Raw genomic sequence first — 15535 nt, 5'->3', positions numbered from 1 at the left:
CAGGCGTGGTGCTGAAACAAAGGGGAGCTGTCCGTTACGGGTGAAGTGCTGAAATACAGCTGTCCATTACGGATTTGGGGCTGAAATACAGGAGAGCTGTCCATAACATAGCTGGTGCTAAAATACAGCTGTCCATTACGGACTTGGTACTGAAACATAGTGGAGCTGTCCATTACGTATGTAGTGCTGAGATGCAGGGGAGCTGTCCATTACGTATGTACTGCTGAGATGCAGGGGAGCTGTAACAAAGGGGAGCTGTCCATTATGGATGTGGTGCTGAAACAAATGAGAGCTGTCCATTGCGGGTGTGGTGCTGAAACACGGTGCTGAAAGAAGCAGATGAGAACATGATGCTGGCCTCTCTTTCCTCTGCTCCCCAGCTATACTCCTGTACTGTAAATACATTGTGCTGGCCTCTCTTTCCTCTGCTCCCCCTCTATACTCCTGTACTGTATATCCATCAGAGTGACTGCTCTCTGTGCTGTTGCAGTGTCTTCGGTAGGTCCCCCTTGCATCGCCCCTATAATGAACTGGCAAAAGCATATGGATGGATGTGTTGATGTAGTCCCTATAATGGACTGGCAAAAGGATCCATGCTGCTTTTCTTTAGTCCCTATAATGAACTGGCAAAAGCATCTATGCTGTGTTGTCGTCTTCGAGGGAAAATGTATTTAATTCTATTTTTCACAGCACCTTTATGTTCACTTACAACTCTGCAAAGCACCCCCACCCCTCCTCAACCCACCCCTCTTCCCTCCACAGGCTAGTAATGAAAAGTGTTTGCCTGAACAAAGCCTGAATGCTAATACTGAAGGCCCTTTGTTCACTGTAAGACCAAATAAAAAATGGATCAGCACAAATCCATTCCTGGATGAGTTTTTCCACACTAATCTATGAGGAGCTGAGAGCCCCGGCTGACAAAGTGGGGCGGGGGGTGGGGGGGTGTTGATATGCAGGTCGAAGGGTTGGGTTGGGGGTTGATGATGAGAGGGTTGAGGGGGTGAATACTGACAAGGTGGGGTGGGGGTGATGGTACGAGGGTCAAGGGAAGAGGTCGGAGGGGTGGGGGGGCTGAAAAGGTGGGGTGGGGGGGCTGATACGAAGGTAAAAGGGGTGGGGTGGGGGTGGTGGGGTGGAGAGGTTGGACAGGTGGGGGTTTGAGGGGAGGGGAGGAGTGCGGTGGTGGTGGTGGTGGGTGGGGGGTATTGAGGGGGTGTTCATGGGGGGCATGGGGTGGGCTGGGGTGGGGTGGTGGTGGTGGGGTTGAGGAGTTGCTCCACCTCAAAGAGAGAGCAGATTACACAGCCTCCTCTCAATTCATCACAAGCAGCCCACTACACACCACTATACACTACACACTACAGTAGACACTGCACACTACACACTACATACAACTACACTACACACTACACTCCACTACACACTACAAACTACATACTGTACAGTCTACATACTACACACCACCACACACTACACTCTTGCACTGCAACACGCACACTCCACATTACACTACACTCCACTCCACTCCTCACTACACTCCACACTACACACTCCACACTAAACTACACACACTCCATGCTACACTACACACTCCACTCCACATTACACTACACCCTCCACACTCCACTCCACACTAAACTACACACACTACACTCCACACTAAACACACCACTACACACTACACTACACTACACTACACACCACTCCACACTAAACTACACACACTACACTCCACACTAAACTACACCCATAACATGCTACACTACACACTCTACGCTACACTACACTCCTCACTCCACTCCACACTACACAGCTCTTCCTCTGGCAACGCAGGAAATATGGGTTTTCCGGAGTAGGGCAATAGAGCTCATTCACGTCTTCTGATCAATGAGCGCACACAATGGGCTTCAAAACCGGGCAGCTGCTAATTAACACTTCTCTGTGGGCTCGGAAACTAACGGGCTTTGAACTGGCGCTAAACTGTATGCAAGGCGATACACCCTCGTTGAGATGCAGAGAATCACTTACGGGTGACATGCTCTACTTAACATTCTCAGATCAGCAGTACACAGAAATATTCATGATGCTGCAAGTTGTGCAGACTGAGAGGGGGCTCAGTGTTACGTTGTGCTACCCCACATATGGTACAATACACTGCAGAAATCCCACTTTTAAGGTGTCACTGTGTAATAATATTTCCAGAATTCATGCTGAACCTGTTCTGTTTCATGAATACTTATCACCACCATCAAATTCTATCAAGTATTCATTATGACTAGGAAAGTAGGTCTTGTCATACATGAAAAGGTGGATCTTCTCAATGTCCTTCTTGCAAATATTAGTTTATATTATTTAGTAAATATTCATGAAAAGAATGTTTACTAAAACATTACGTTCCAATAGTAGAAACCTCCATCTAAGAAATTGCCCATTTATGTCTCTCTGTGTGTCTTGTCTTTTGTTTCTCTTTCACAGGTGAATGAAATTGAACCCAGTTATTGAATCCTTTTCACCATGACACAATCAATCTGTTTTCCATCTCTTTCCCATTTTGGATATTGGGTTTTCACAGTGAGAGACCTGGACCATGAACGCTCTTCATAAGAGGGCGTTTAGAGTGCCAGCTCCCGGTGATGGGCCCTCAGAGTCTCCTAAGGCCTCCTAAGGAGAGAGAGAGAAGCACGGCGGCATTCCAGCAAGTACCACAACGCTTCACTGGTTCATTCCCAATCGACCAATCAACGCCCGTCTCAATTTTCCAGCACCTGCCTCCAATTTCTTGACAAGGGTGGGGGGGTTCAGTTCAAAGTGACTTTTCACATTTCATTAGGTGCCGTCACTATCCAGAGGTTGAAAATGTGGTGCATTGAGAGATATGGGGTTCAAGGTGAGTGTGTGGGGGGAGGGGGGGGACACAGTTCTGGAGGGTAGTCATGTGTGGGAAGATGGCCCTTTTAGAAGACAGTATCATTTTTGAGTTTCTAACAGCACAGAGCTTTAGGGTCTGACAACTTAAAACATCTTGGTTGTGTTAAAGCAGTAAATAGGAATAAGAAATAGGAAACCCAGATAGCAAACAGCATATAGCACTTCCTGAATATGACCTTTCCAACTACATGAGACTAACATTCGTTTTGTACAACTGAGAAGTTAATTATACATCTTTACACCATTGGCAGGTTTTCCTGCTTGGCCACAGCTTAGCCACAGATCCAGCTCCATTCAAGGCCTTTGTGTGAAAAAGAACAATTTCATATCCATAAATAATGAGTTATATTATAGTGGTCAGAGTCTTTTTTCATATGCCGAATGTTCTATTTCCATTATACTACAATAGGGTTTGATTGCTGCTAGCATATTGTGTTTGTAAGACACATCCTTTATGCATGGAGTCATTGGGCAATCACATCAGCTGGAATACAAAAAAACCAAAAAAAACAAATACAGAAATAATGCCTGAAATAAACACTGCCTATCTCCTGCTCAGAGGGACACATTGTTTGCACAGCATTGTTTGTGAAAGGCCACCACCACACGCCCGCTGTGGTGGATGAGATATAGCATGGCTTTAAAACGCGTCCAATTTCAGATGAGCTGGCCCGCCTTGAGAGAAAATGGTCCATCAGAGCTGGAAATGGCCACGCAGTCATCACAAGACACAGATATTTGTTTACTAAAATATAGTGATGAAACGCCAGACTGGCACGCGCTGAATGGATCAGACAGGGACTGGACCTGATTAATTTGGAGTGAAACATTGCAGGTTATTATGGTGAGGGGGGGGGGGGGGGGTGGTGCTGTCGTCCATGATAAACTAAAGGAGGCAACAGCTGCACATTATTACTGTGGTGGTGGTGGTGTCGTCCATGATAAACTAAAGGGAGCAATAGCTGCATACTATTACAGTGGGTGGTGGGGGTGGTGGTGTCATCCATGATAAACTAAAGGAGGCAACAGCTGAAGGTTATTACAGTGGGTGGTGGGGGTGGTGTTGTCCATGATTGACTAAAGGAGGCAACAGCTACATATTATTACAGTGGGTGGGGGTGCTGTCGTCCATGATAAACTAAAGGGAGCAACAGTGCAAAGACAGGATCAATAATGTTCTTCCTCCAAAACCACCAGGAAGTCACCTTGACACTTGCTGTGCCATGGAATTTGAAGAGCAGTGATGCCCAGTGTATACTGTATCTAATTATGAGAAAACAATGGGAGAGGATAACTATTTGTATCGATCAATGTATTATTTTTGTCTTTATGCAACCCACATTGTTCCATTCGGACATCAGATATTTTTTAAGAGGTACCTTGATCTACCATAGATGATTACACAGCACTTCATTAAATGTATACATTGAGGGTACTATACAGGTAGAGATAAGTAAACATACACTAAAGGCACAATTCAAAGTCAGCATATAACATTAGGACTCGTCCAGTGTTGAGATTTCTAAGATTGGGACTTTTCATTCCAGGGGCCTCATGTACAAAGAAGTGTGTGGATTTCCTACCAAGAAAGTGCGGACGCGAAAATCCTGAAAGTGACTTACGGTCAAAAAAATCTGGATGTATCAATAAGTGCGTAACCAGGTTTTGCCGTGAAATCTTGCGCACATGCACGAGCACACGCGGGCCCAAGTCTCCGCCTTGTCTCCTCCCTTAAATATTCTATATGAATATTCTAATTAGTATGAACAGACCCATTCGTGTGCATTCATTGGTTGAAAGAATTGGAAAGGGAACGCGGGAAGGGGAACGCGGGAAATACATTTCATGATGCAAGGTGAAGGCGCAGTTTCGGAGGTAGCCAATTTAGAAGCCAAACAAAATTACTTTGGCGTGTGTATAAAATCAGGCATTGGTAATAGCCTACTTAATGTGAGGACTGCAGAAAAACTGTCATATTATAGCCTACTGCAGTACTACAATGCAGGTTTCCCAACAATTGATATTTACAAGGCATTACATGAAAACACATTGCGATGAGGCAGTCGCCAAGGTTTCCGAGAAATAAACATTTAGGCTATGTCGGGTAGGCCTATAAATATGAAAGATGACACATGTACACATAGGCTACGCCACATGTATGAATAACTTGCAGCCAATAGGCCTACTCAGTTAGCCTATAAAATCACCTGTTAATTGATGGACTAATTTTACAGTCGCCTTATTAAAAGAGAAAGACAAGCACTGCAGTGAGGACGTTCCTAACACATGCGAGAAAGACACATCGCAGATCCAGAAAATATTCAATGTTTAATAGCTGCCAAATAGGGCCTACTTGAAATAATACTGCTGATGGGCATCCAATTTCGTTGTAGCCTAATTCCACGATAGTTTCATGAGTCCACTTCATTTTAACCAGCTGCCTCAACAATAGGTTCGTACCTCAAAATTAAAATCCACGTTTAACTGGCTGCATCTCTGCAATATTTCCGACCGCGTACAACACATGTACTTGCGCTGCATACCTCTGTGTGCCGCCAAAAAGACGCAATGCACCACTTACGGCAACTTCCATGCTTACGGAAACTTCCACAGCAGCCCTGAAATTCGCGTGGAGATCCGCAGTTTTCCACGCCTAGTCTGTTTTAGTACATCTGACCGTGACCGTGGAAAACAACTTAAGTAGATTTTTTGTCCGTAAGTGAGCTTCGTACATGAGGCCCCAGCTCAGTGTTTCAGTGCAGTAGCCTGCTGTGGGCCTACGTACTATTAACTATTGTTATTCATTAAAGGTTAGACCTATTCAATAAATTGTGTTTTTGATCTAATTAACTCATTTTTAAGTAGCTGGGTTGAAGGGAAACAGAGGGTCGATGCCTCGATGGGTTTCACTGCGTCATAAAACAATCTCACTCCAACCACACAGGACCAAAACACAAAGCCATTAAAAGACATGTAATGGACTCGACTGTTCATTCAAATCCATAGGTGTCCCTTGAAAAGACTACTGCACGGATATACTATAGTACAGGAACAACCAAAAGAGGACCCTTTTTCATGAACATCAGGATATGCTCGAATTGTTACTATATTTATACCTTTAATGTTTATGTGATAGAAAGTACCTTCCACATGATTTGAATGCACGCCTGGTTCCCAGGAAGGAAAATTACAGCTGCTTGTGTCTCCTGTGACTCACATAAGCTGGAGTATTTTCTGATACATTTTCTCATGCAAAGGGAAATGGATGCAGGTTGGAATGAAATGGGAAATGCTCCACCAGAGCATGTTTTTTCGAAAAAACGGTTGCGTGATTTTCTATTTTCGAGATGGACAGGCAACAAAACAGCTCCCGTGTGTCGTGGTGTGTTTGCACGTTGTGAACCAACGAGCAAAACATAATAAATTTCCATTTGATGAAATATTAAAGAGACAAGTACGTAAAGTTTGCCCGCTCTCTGTGCATCTCCGTGTGTCCTCATTGGCCATGAATGCATAAGTACCTGCAACACGCAGTGTGTTCGCACTCCCTCACGCCTCTGCTCCTGCACTGTGTGCTCCTGATGGCTTACGTTCAAGATACAAGGTCAGGGCCGCTTTGGCAGGGCCCGGAACAAAGTCACGTGAAGGGCCACCCACACCCAACACATGCAATGTAATGAGGATCCCAATTCTGGGCCCCCACTCTCCCTGGGCCTGTGGCAAGTGACCCCTTGACCGCCACCTCGACCTACCTATCATCACACCAGGACTTCCAATGCTTCCAAGGGTTTCGCCGGTCGTTTCCTAACGTTTCCTACTGTTTCATAGCGATGACAGTCTGTGGGTGTAATAGCTCTCCTGTTTAAAAATGCATGATGCCCGTGGAGAGCTAATACGAATAGGAGGGTGGTGGCTGGTGTGTGTTGGGGTGTGTGTGTGAGAGAGAGAGAGAGAGAGAGAGAGAGAGAGAGAGAGAGAGAGAGAGAGAGAGAGAGAGAGAGAGAGAGAGTGTGTGTGTGTGTGTGCGCGTGCACGTGCGTGTGTGTGCATGTGTGTGTGTGTGTGTGTGTGTGTGTGTGCGCGTGCACATGCGTGCGTGTGTGTGTGTGTGTGCGCGTGCACATGCGTGCGTGCGTGCGTGTGTGTGTGTGTGCGCGTGCACATGCGTGTGTGTGTGTGTGTGTGTGTGTGTGTGTGTGTGTGGTGGGGTTTGAAAAGGGCGGTGATAAATTCCCAACACAGACCTGCTATGCGTCGCGGTGACACCAGTAGAGTGTGGAGGTTCCTGGAGGCAGCGGCTGGCCTAGATATCCTCCTGGCCATTTGATTTGTCACCAGCACGGGCTTCTCTTGCCGCTGGAAAATTCCTATTTCTTCAGGAGCGAACCAGGTGGTCTCCAGAGCCAGAGTGTTGTTCAGGTAGACCTGTAAAAAAAGGTATCACACACCAATGAAGTCTCTCTTGAGGTGCTGAGGTGCTTCTTTTGGATGCAAATGTGAAAGAAAATAAAGAAAATGCCACACACTCTGCTCCTCCGGGACCAGAGTTGCCAAGTCCGCTTATTATAAGCATCCTTGGCCTTCTTTTTTTGAGCAGTTGCTTTAAATTTGGTAAAGTCGAGGGTTGCGGTTATTTTGGGCTTGTTCTTTTCAGGGTTGGGCTTGCTGTTTTCTCCTGCTCTGCCGGTGATTTGGATATGTTTCTCAATGGCAACTCGTTTTTTAATCACTCATCCTCACAAGTGACCCTACTACAGCATTGTTAACTCCCACTTTTTTCTGTGGTCACCTGTGGTGATTTTAGCTGCCATGCAGACCCCCGCAAAGAGCAAGGTCTTCCCTATAGGCACGCGACTGACGACCCACCCCTTTGGTCGCTTCTTTTGCACTTGTTTTCACGACGCCCGTCAGTCGCTTATTTTGGGCTTATTTTCCAATAACCGTCAGTCGCTTCTTTTGGGCTTGTTTCTCAACGCCCGTCAGTCGCTTCTTTTGGGCCCCGTCAGTCGCTTCTTTTGGGCCCCGTCAGTCGCTTCTTTTGGGCTTATTTTCCGCTTATTTGTCGTAGAAAATCTGGCAACACTGTACGGGAACGTTTCTCATTCGAGGGGCCACTTCAAATTTTCAAATTTCATAAAGTCCTCCAAGGGCCATACTGTGCACACAAACCAGGATTTCCCCCTGCATTTTAGGGCTTTATTGAGGTCGGTCACCTTTACAATAAACCTCGCCTTCACTAGGTCCCCGACAATTATAATTTCATTGTAATGTGATTTCTAAGATTTCTTAACAAAACTTGTCATATTTCATGTGAAGCTGCATAATAGTAAAATGGCATCGGGGTGGCGGATAAGACAGCCTCAGAGGCCGCAAACGTTCCCTGGCCGAGCCTTAGGTTCCCCCCCTGCTATAGTCCAAAGGTTCCCCACCCCGGCTATAGTCCAAAGGTTCCCCTCCCCTGCTGTAGTCCAAAGGTTCCCCTCCCCTGCTGTAGTCCAAAGGTTCCCCTCCCCTGCTGTAGTCCAAAGGTTCCCACCCCCTCCTCTAGGTCATAGGTTCCCTCCTCTGCTATAGTCCAAAGGTTCCCCATTCCTGCTATAGTCCAAAGGTTCCCCATTCCTGCTATAGTCCAAAGGTTCCCCATTCCTGCTATAGTCCAAAGGTTCCCCATTCCTGCTATAGTCCAAAGGTTCCCCATTCCTGCTATAGTCCAAAGGTTCCCCATTCCTGCTATAGTCCAAAGGTTCCCCCTCTGCTATAGTCCAAAGGTTCCCCCCTGCTGTAGGCCAAAGGTTCCCCACCCCTGCTATAGTCCAAAGGTTCCCCACCCCTGCTATAGTCCAACAACAGCAGCATGTACACATGTCCAGTCTTAGTCAAAAGACTTTCAGTCTTAGAGGCAACTGGCCATCTGTTTGGAGCTTGGAAATGTTTAGTATCTTCATCTGAGATAATATTTCTTCTGAAGTGGGAATCAGATGATCTAGCAGGCCTAAAGGCCCACTCCACACAAGTTAATAGCCTCTGAATCCCACTTCAAAAAATACAACTTCAGAAGTTAAGACGTCATTTTTCAAGCTTCAAAAGGCTTGCAGCTAAAACTTTGACTAAGATACCACAGACCACATCTTCTAGTAGAGTAAGATCCCCCAAACCACGGCTACCCAATGCAAAGGAGTGCGCTTTAGTTCGGTCTCCTAAGGGGGCGTTGTCCCCTCCTCCTTCTCTTTCTGTGGTGTTTGGTGGTGGCTTGCATAAGATGTGTGCTACCGCCATCTACAGCACTAAGGGAACTCCATTTATTCTCAACCTTCAGTCCCCAAAGGTGTCCTAACCTAATGGTGCATTCCAGTCCCAAATCATCCTAGTAGGAGATCACACTTATCCTACCTGGATATTTCAGCTGCCGTTCCTGACAGTTGAATTGGAAGTTCTACATCCATGGCAACCGCCGCCGTTCAGCTGACTTTAGCGAGGTGTTTTGATACGAGCCAAAAAAGCCACAATAATTATTACTCTGTCATATGTTACATTTATGTTGACACAATATCTTGTAATAACACGAAGTTTATGCTGAGTAAAAATTGCTGTGTTTAGAACAGCTGCACAAAAGAGAAATGGAGTTTCACTATTTATTGACATTTTAAATAACGGCTCCATGGGGGCCGCCATTATTATCCGACTTCAATTTGTTGAGGTGGGAGTAGTGCGAGTCACTCCGACCTCGATAGTTGGAGCTCCCACTTCGACTGGCGTTCCAGAGCGTTTTTCGTAGTAGGAGGTTGGATAAATGCGATCTCCTACTAGGATGATTTGGGACTGGAATGCACCATAAGATCTCCTAAAGAGGCGTTCACCTGACGTCACATGGATCCAGGAACAATGCAGGCTTGATGTATTTTACTCTAGCCAACTAGAAGATGTTTGCAGCCACATCCAACCTTCAGAGGGTTCACCTTGTACTCTGGGAGCCTCCTCTTCTCGAGCCAGCCCTTCTTGAGGTGCGGGTTCACCTTGTAGTCTGGGAGTCTTCTCTTCTCGAGCCAGCCCTTCCTGATGTGAGGGTTCACCTTGTATTCTGGTAGCCTCCTCTTCTCGAGCCAGCCCTTCCTGAGGTGCGGGTGGAGGACCGTGCGGTACACCCGAGGAAACACAGGCACCAGCTCCACACTCGCAGACGGCTGAAATCCCAACACATGTGGCCTTGATGGCAGATCAAGCTACAATGGCACAAAAACAGAAATACCCAGTGTAAACAACAACAACAACAAAAATAAACAGTGCATATTTAACCTTGTATAACTAGGGATGACTGGGGAAATTAAAATAACAATTTGTTCAGATAATGCAGATAAAAAGAGTTTTTTTGGTTTAAGTTGCTTCCACACATCAGCTGCTTCTAAGACCTTTCAGCCATATGTGTGTTTAGTGTTCTGGAAGCCTTCAAGTTGTCAAAGAACGCGCGCTCAACTTCTTGGAAAAAATGAATGTCTTTGGGTGCGCGTACCACGCACTGATGAAGGCTTGATAGCCGAAACGCGTTTGCTTTTGGACATGGTGGCAGGGCTCTAAATTAACACACGCCAACCCGCCAAACACGGGTGAAAATTCATTTTGGCTAGTAGAAAAAAATACCTACCCGCCAATTTGGCCAGTAGCGCCCGAGTACAGTAAATTATGAACGGTAAACCGCTGCTATGACGAACGTGCGCACGTTAAGTATGCAGAGCCCTTAAGGCGAGATTTCCTACATTACCCATGGACACTAGCGTCACGAGGTAGCCTCCCACCGTGGGCTTTCCAGTGCAGCAAGCGGCAACTCCATGCTGTTGCGCGCGCCAGCATTGAAAACATTTCAGACGACCAGCCTTCTGTCAGCTACGCTCACACTATTCTGACAGGCAGCTCTCCTCCTATGCTCTCGTCGATTTCGCTACAACCTTTTTAACGTCACTACTGCTATTATTACTAGGCTGAACCTTGCTGTAACAGGCTGCCTTTTTGAAGCAGCGAGGCCCTGACCATTTCAATAAATGACTAACGCAGATTATGCCTATGTTTTGTGCGAGTGATGATAATGTGGCGGGGGTTAGAGCAAGGTTCTGTGTGTTGGTGAATGCTAGTAGTAATTGTAACCGTAATAATAGTGACGTTAAAAAAGGAGTGGTTGTGGAACGAAATAGCGACAAGGGCAGAGGAGGAGAGCTGACTGTCAGAGTAATATGAGCGTAGCTGTCAGTTCAGTTGTCTTCTGAAATGTTCCGAGTCCTGACGCAACTAAGTTGGAAAGCCCACGCCATCGGAAAGAAAACAAATAACAAAAAAACAACCAACGACGAAGCTGTGGAAGTAACAAAGGAAGCGAAGATTCCCGTGATATTATTTACTTTTAGTTAAACCAGGCTTCTTGTCATTTTGTTGCGCATGGTAGATAAGAGAAGAGCTCCTCCTCTCTCCTCTCCTTTTCCTCTCATCTCTTCTCCTTCCTTGGAGTGTGCGTATGTGAGGTTTTGGAGAGTTTGGCTGTGTGCTTGGTTACTGTATGTTAAAGGTCTGTTATGTGAGTGGCTTGTGTGATGTGATTCAGCTGTTTTCAGAGGAATTGAACAAAAACTAATCAAATTGATTAGGCCTAAGTAATGAAAGTAAAAAATAAAGCAGAAGTTAAAAAATAATGAAAAAATATATAGCCTTTAATAGGCCTATGCTTATTATGTAGGCATAGGCCTATAGTATGCAGTCCTATGTGTATCTGTGTTGTAGAAATTGTTGAACAAAATTACCATAATTAAAAAAAAATAACTAGCCTAACGCATAGTTTATTTTGGCGAGATAAAAAAAAAATGGCTAGTTGAACTTCTGTTTGGCTGGTAAGAAAAAATGTCCACTAGCCAAATTGGCTGGTGGTGGAAAAAGTTAATTTAGAGCCCTGCATGGTGGTAATCTATAAATAAATAATGAGACTTAGTTTGTGAGTGCGGATTTTTCTTCTTTCAGTGTTCTGGAAGCCTCCACTTTACAGCTGTAATCTCATGGAGGGGACTCAGATAATTCATGGCATCTACAGTACTGTATCATGCAAGTGTACAACATATGCCATGCCATACTCCAGGTCATTGTAATGCATTGTAACTTAGGTTATTTAAAATCCAAGGCCTGTAAATGTTGCTTAGTGCAATGAAAAGTCAAGGTCTACATCATTATCAATATGCCAGTGAGGTCCTGATCAAGCCCCCTCTCCATGCCCTAGTGCTCGCATGGAAATTGGAGCTTCTCAGCTCTCGGTGAGAAAAAGTGCATGTCTTGTAGACCTCGCAAGACACTGTAAGCACACAGTGAATACAAATCAATCTGCAAACCCACTGCCCTACACCCACCACCTCCAGGGCCCTACTACACCCCCCAGGGCCCTACACCCACCACCTCCAGGGCCCTACACCCACCACCCCCAGCCCCCCAGGGCCCAGCACCACCCACCCACAGCCCCCCGGGGCCCACCAGCCCCCAGCCCCTCAGGGCCCTACACCCACCACCCCCAGCCCCCCAGGACCCTACAACCCCCACCCACCAGCACCCCTCTCTCCCACATCACCTCTGCTCAAGTGTAGCATAAGATGTCAAGTTTCATGTAAACACAGGACAACCTCCTCTCCAAGTAACAAATGCACTAACTTAAACTTTATACAATTTAATCATTCATTCCATTGTAAATGTGTTGTCATTTTGATTTAAGTGACCACATTGTGAGTGATTATGTAGTAGTTCTATGGTAAAACGATGCACATCTGTACATGCAAAAAAAAATCTTATGACAAGTGCACTGTGGACATTGGCTTATTCACCATGTAAGTGCACTGTGGACATTGGCTTATTCACCATGTAAGTACAAATTTCACACTTAAAGCAGCAGAATTACCTGGCCATTTGGGAGTGGGAACTGGTTGACGGCTGGCTCTGCCGCGGGAGGAATTCGTATCAAAGGGACCGAGAGTGGATCACAGGAGGACAGCTGCCAGCTCGAGAGCCCCTGCTGCAGCGGAGGGGGGCGCGTGGAGAGCAGCAGAGGCGCGGGGACGGTGGCAGCACCCTGCACGCGGCACAGTCCCGAGCCCCCGGTACCGCAGATCATCCATACCGGTACCCACGGAGGCGGCTCCGCCTGTATCTGCCACAGCTGCGGCTGCTGACCCTTTAAGCGCCGAACAGGGATCATCCCTACATCCTACACACACATCCTACACACACATCCCACACACACACACACACACACACACACACACACACACACACACACACACACACACACACACACACACACACACACAAACATCCAACACAGTGTAACATATTATATTAATAAGCTACACCCTACACACATATACACAAACATCCAACACAGTATACAAATAAAATAAGCTACATCCTGCCCACACATGCACACATACACACACACATCCAACACAGTATAAAACATTATATTAATAAGCTGCACCCTACACATACATGCACACATATCCACCAACACAGTATACAAATAGGTAATAATAAGCTACATACAACCGACATGTAGATCACACACATCCGACATCATACACAAATGGAGTGTCAAGTCAACAATAAGACACTATGCTGGGACTCTCCGAGTGTCAAATTAATACCGCACTTTCACTTTTCACTGTGTACCCACGACGGTGTCTGCCGAGCCTTATGGGGGGGGATTTACTAGCGAGACAATCCCGCACATCCCTCCATGGTAGCGCACACTCAACATGTTGAAAACACCACGGACGAGAAAAGGAGCTCCTCTTTTTTACGGCTTTCAAACAACTGGCAGTTCACAGTTCAGAATACTCTAGTGTCACGGCAGTAGCCAAGTAGCCTATATGCAAGTATCAACACAACAACTAAAGCGTGGCATGTTCATGGTCAGTCAAATGCATATTTTTAATTGTAGAAGAATACTTTTGGCATATACACCAAAAACGGCAAACGGCAAATTCGCGTATAGGGTCTTGGCGCGCGTCACCATTTATTGTTTGTTTGTTTTTGTTAGGATGTGTCCAATATTACACCTCTGGGGGTATGCTTAGTAAATGAAGTTGGTTCTCTTCTGCTTTGCTCTGATCTACTCTACAGCATAGGCGTAATGACAAAACGGATTACAAACAATGCCCAATGTCCACTTCATCCATGTTGAGCGAACATTCCAAATGGTGTACGGGTTGTAACTTAGACTAAAAACAAACGGTATCATGCCCCAATGTAATTAAAAGGGCAATATTGAATGAACTTACCCAAATCTTTTATGGACAAATAGCCTCTTTTGATGCTTAGTTGTCCATTGTCAGCAAGTATGATATTCCTTATTCCAAATGAAAATAGTGTCCGAATACCCCCAGTCCTCAGGAATATCCAAAAGCGTTTTTTTACAATCTTCTGGACTGGTATGACGAGCGAAAGAGCCCCATCCGTGGACACAGAAATTCAAAGCTATAAACCTGGAGGCAACTGTCTCTCCGAACTCCGTGGCGTTCACGGGAGAGCCTCAGTGGGTATCATCCAAGTATGTTTGACTGCCTGCCACAGTATTGCGTTGCATTACAGCCTCATCCATGCAGCCAAGCCAAACACCACCCTGTGATGAAACGCGCGCTGGTGTGGAAAATGTAAGATAATATATGCTCTCCTCAACCTCTCCATACACACGGACAGAGGCAAAAACAAACTTGTTTGCTGTCTGTGCGGTATTAAATAAAGCGGAGTGGGTCCAAGTGCGCGCCACCTGCTCAAGTGCACAACCTCTCCTCCTTATGGCAGGCTGGATGCTGCGCTGTGTTCTCCGTTCGCTGAAAATGTTACGCCAAACCTGCGTAGCAAAGCAGAGTCCACATCAGGGCCCCGGAGGGGAGAGAGAGAGAGAGAGAGAGGGGGGGGGGGGGGGGGGGGTAAACGAAAGGTTTTAAGAGTCAAAATTACTGCCATGGGCACTAGCCAATGCCAAATTGCCTTGCTTCTTTTGTCAACTACTCAACTCTCCTCATGTGTGGTGTCTTTCCTCCCTCGGCTTGTACTTGTTCTAAAGTCTCTTGTCTCTATACGTACTGTAGCCTATGGATCGCAATGTTTATTGTAGACTAGGCCTATTATGTGGAAGCTTCTTGACACCTTGTCATCACCTTGGGGATCAGGTAAATCCACTTTATTCTACTCTACATTCGTCTCCAATATAATTCTTAAAAATGAAGGTCAAATTGATTCAGCAAAAAAGGAGAGTTTTCAAATGTCAGGGTTAGATATTGGAGTTGGTTTTATCGGGCAGCATGCAGTTTTAACTCTATTTGCATTTAAATGATGCTTCAGAGTCAGGGTTATTATTCCGCACCTTGGACATTTTTATTCAACTCTGAAAAGAGCAGAGCTCTTGGCAGCAATTTGAGCATCAGTCTAGCCATTATGTGGCCATGCCTACACTGGAACCTGCTGGAGTGTTCTGGAACCTGTTGGAGTGTCCTTGAACCTGCTGGAGTGTTCTGGAACCTGTTGGAGTGTTCATATACTTAAAGAATCTCTGGCTGCATCCCTACACTGGAACCTGTTGGAGCATTCT

At 45.9% G+C, this 15535-nt stretch overlaps 1 protein-coding gene across 1 annotated transcript in view; it reads right to left on the bottom strand.

The window, feature by feature from the left end:
* Window positions 1-13141, bottom strand: part of tcerg1l (transcription elongation regulator 1 like) — a 98416-nt gene extending 85275 nt beyond the window's left edge. The window contains exons 1-3 of the mRNA XM_063220822.1: window positions 12845-13141; window positions 9999-10148; window positions 7173-7353 (exon numbers count right to left, since the gene is read on the bottom strand). Coding sequence (XP_063076892.1) covers window positions 7173-7353; window positions 9999-10148; window positions 12845-13141 — 628 coding nt within the window. The remainder of the gene's footprint in view (window positions 1-7172; window positions 7354-9998; window positions 10149-12844) is intronic.
* Between the last annotated feature and the right edge of the window lie 2394 nt (window positions 13142-15535).

This window comes from Engraulis encrasicolus, chromosome 17, assembly GCF_034702125.1.
Source record: "Engraulis encrasicolus isolate BLACKSEA-1 chromosome 17, IST_EnEncr_1.0, whole genome shotgun sequence".
Taxonomy (NCBI): domain Eukaryota; kingdom Metazoa; phylum Chordata; class Actinopteri; order Clupeiformes; family Engraulidae; genus Engraulis; species Engraulis encrasicolus.
The sequence above is the reverse complement of the archived record's forward strand: the minus strand, read 5'-3'. Positions and strand labels throughout refer to the sequence as shown.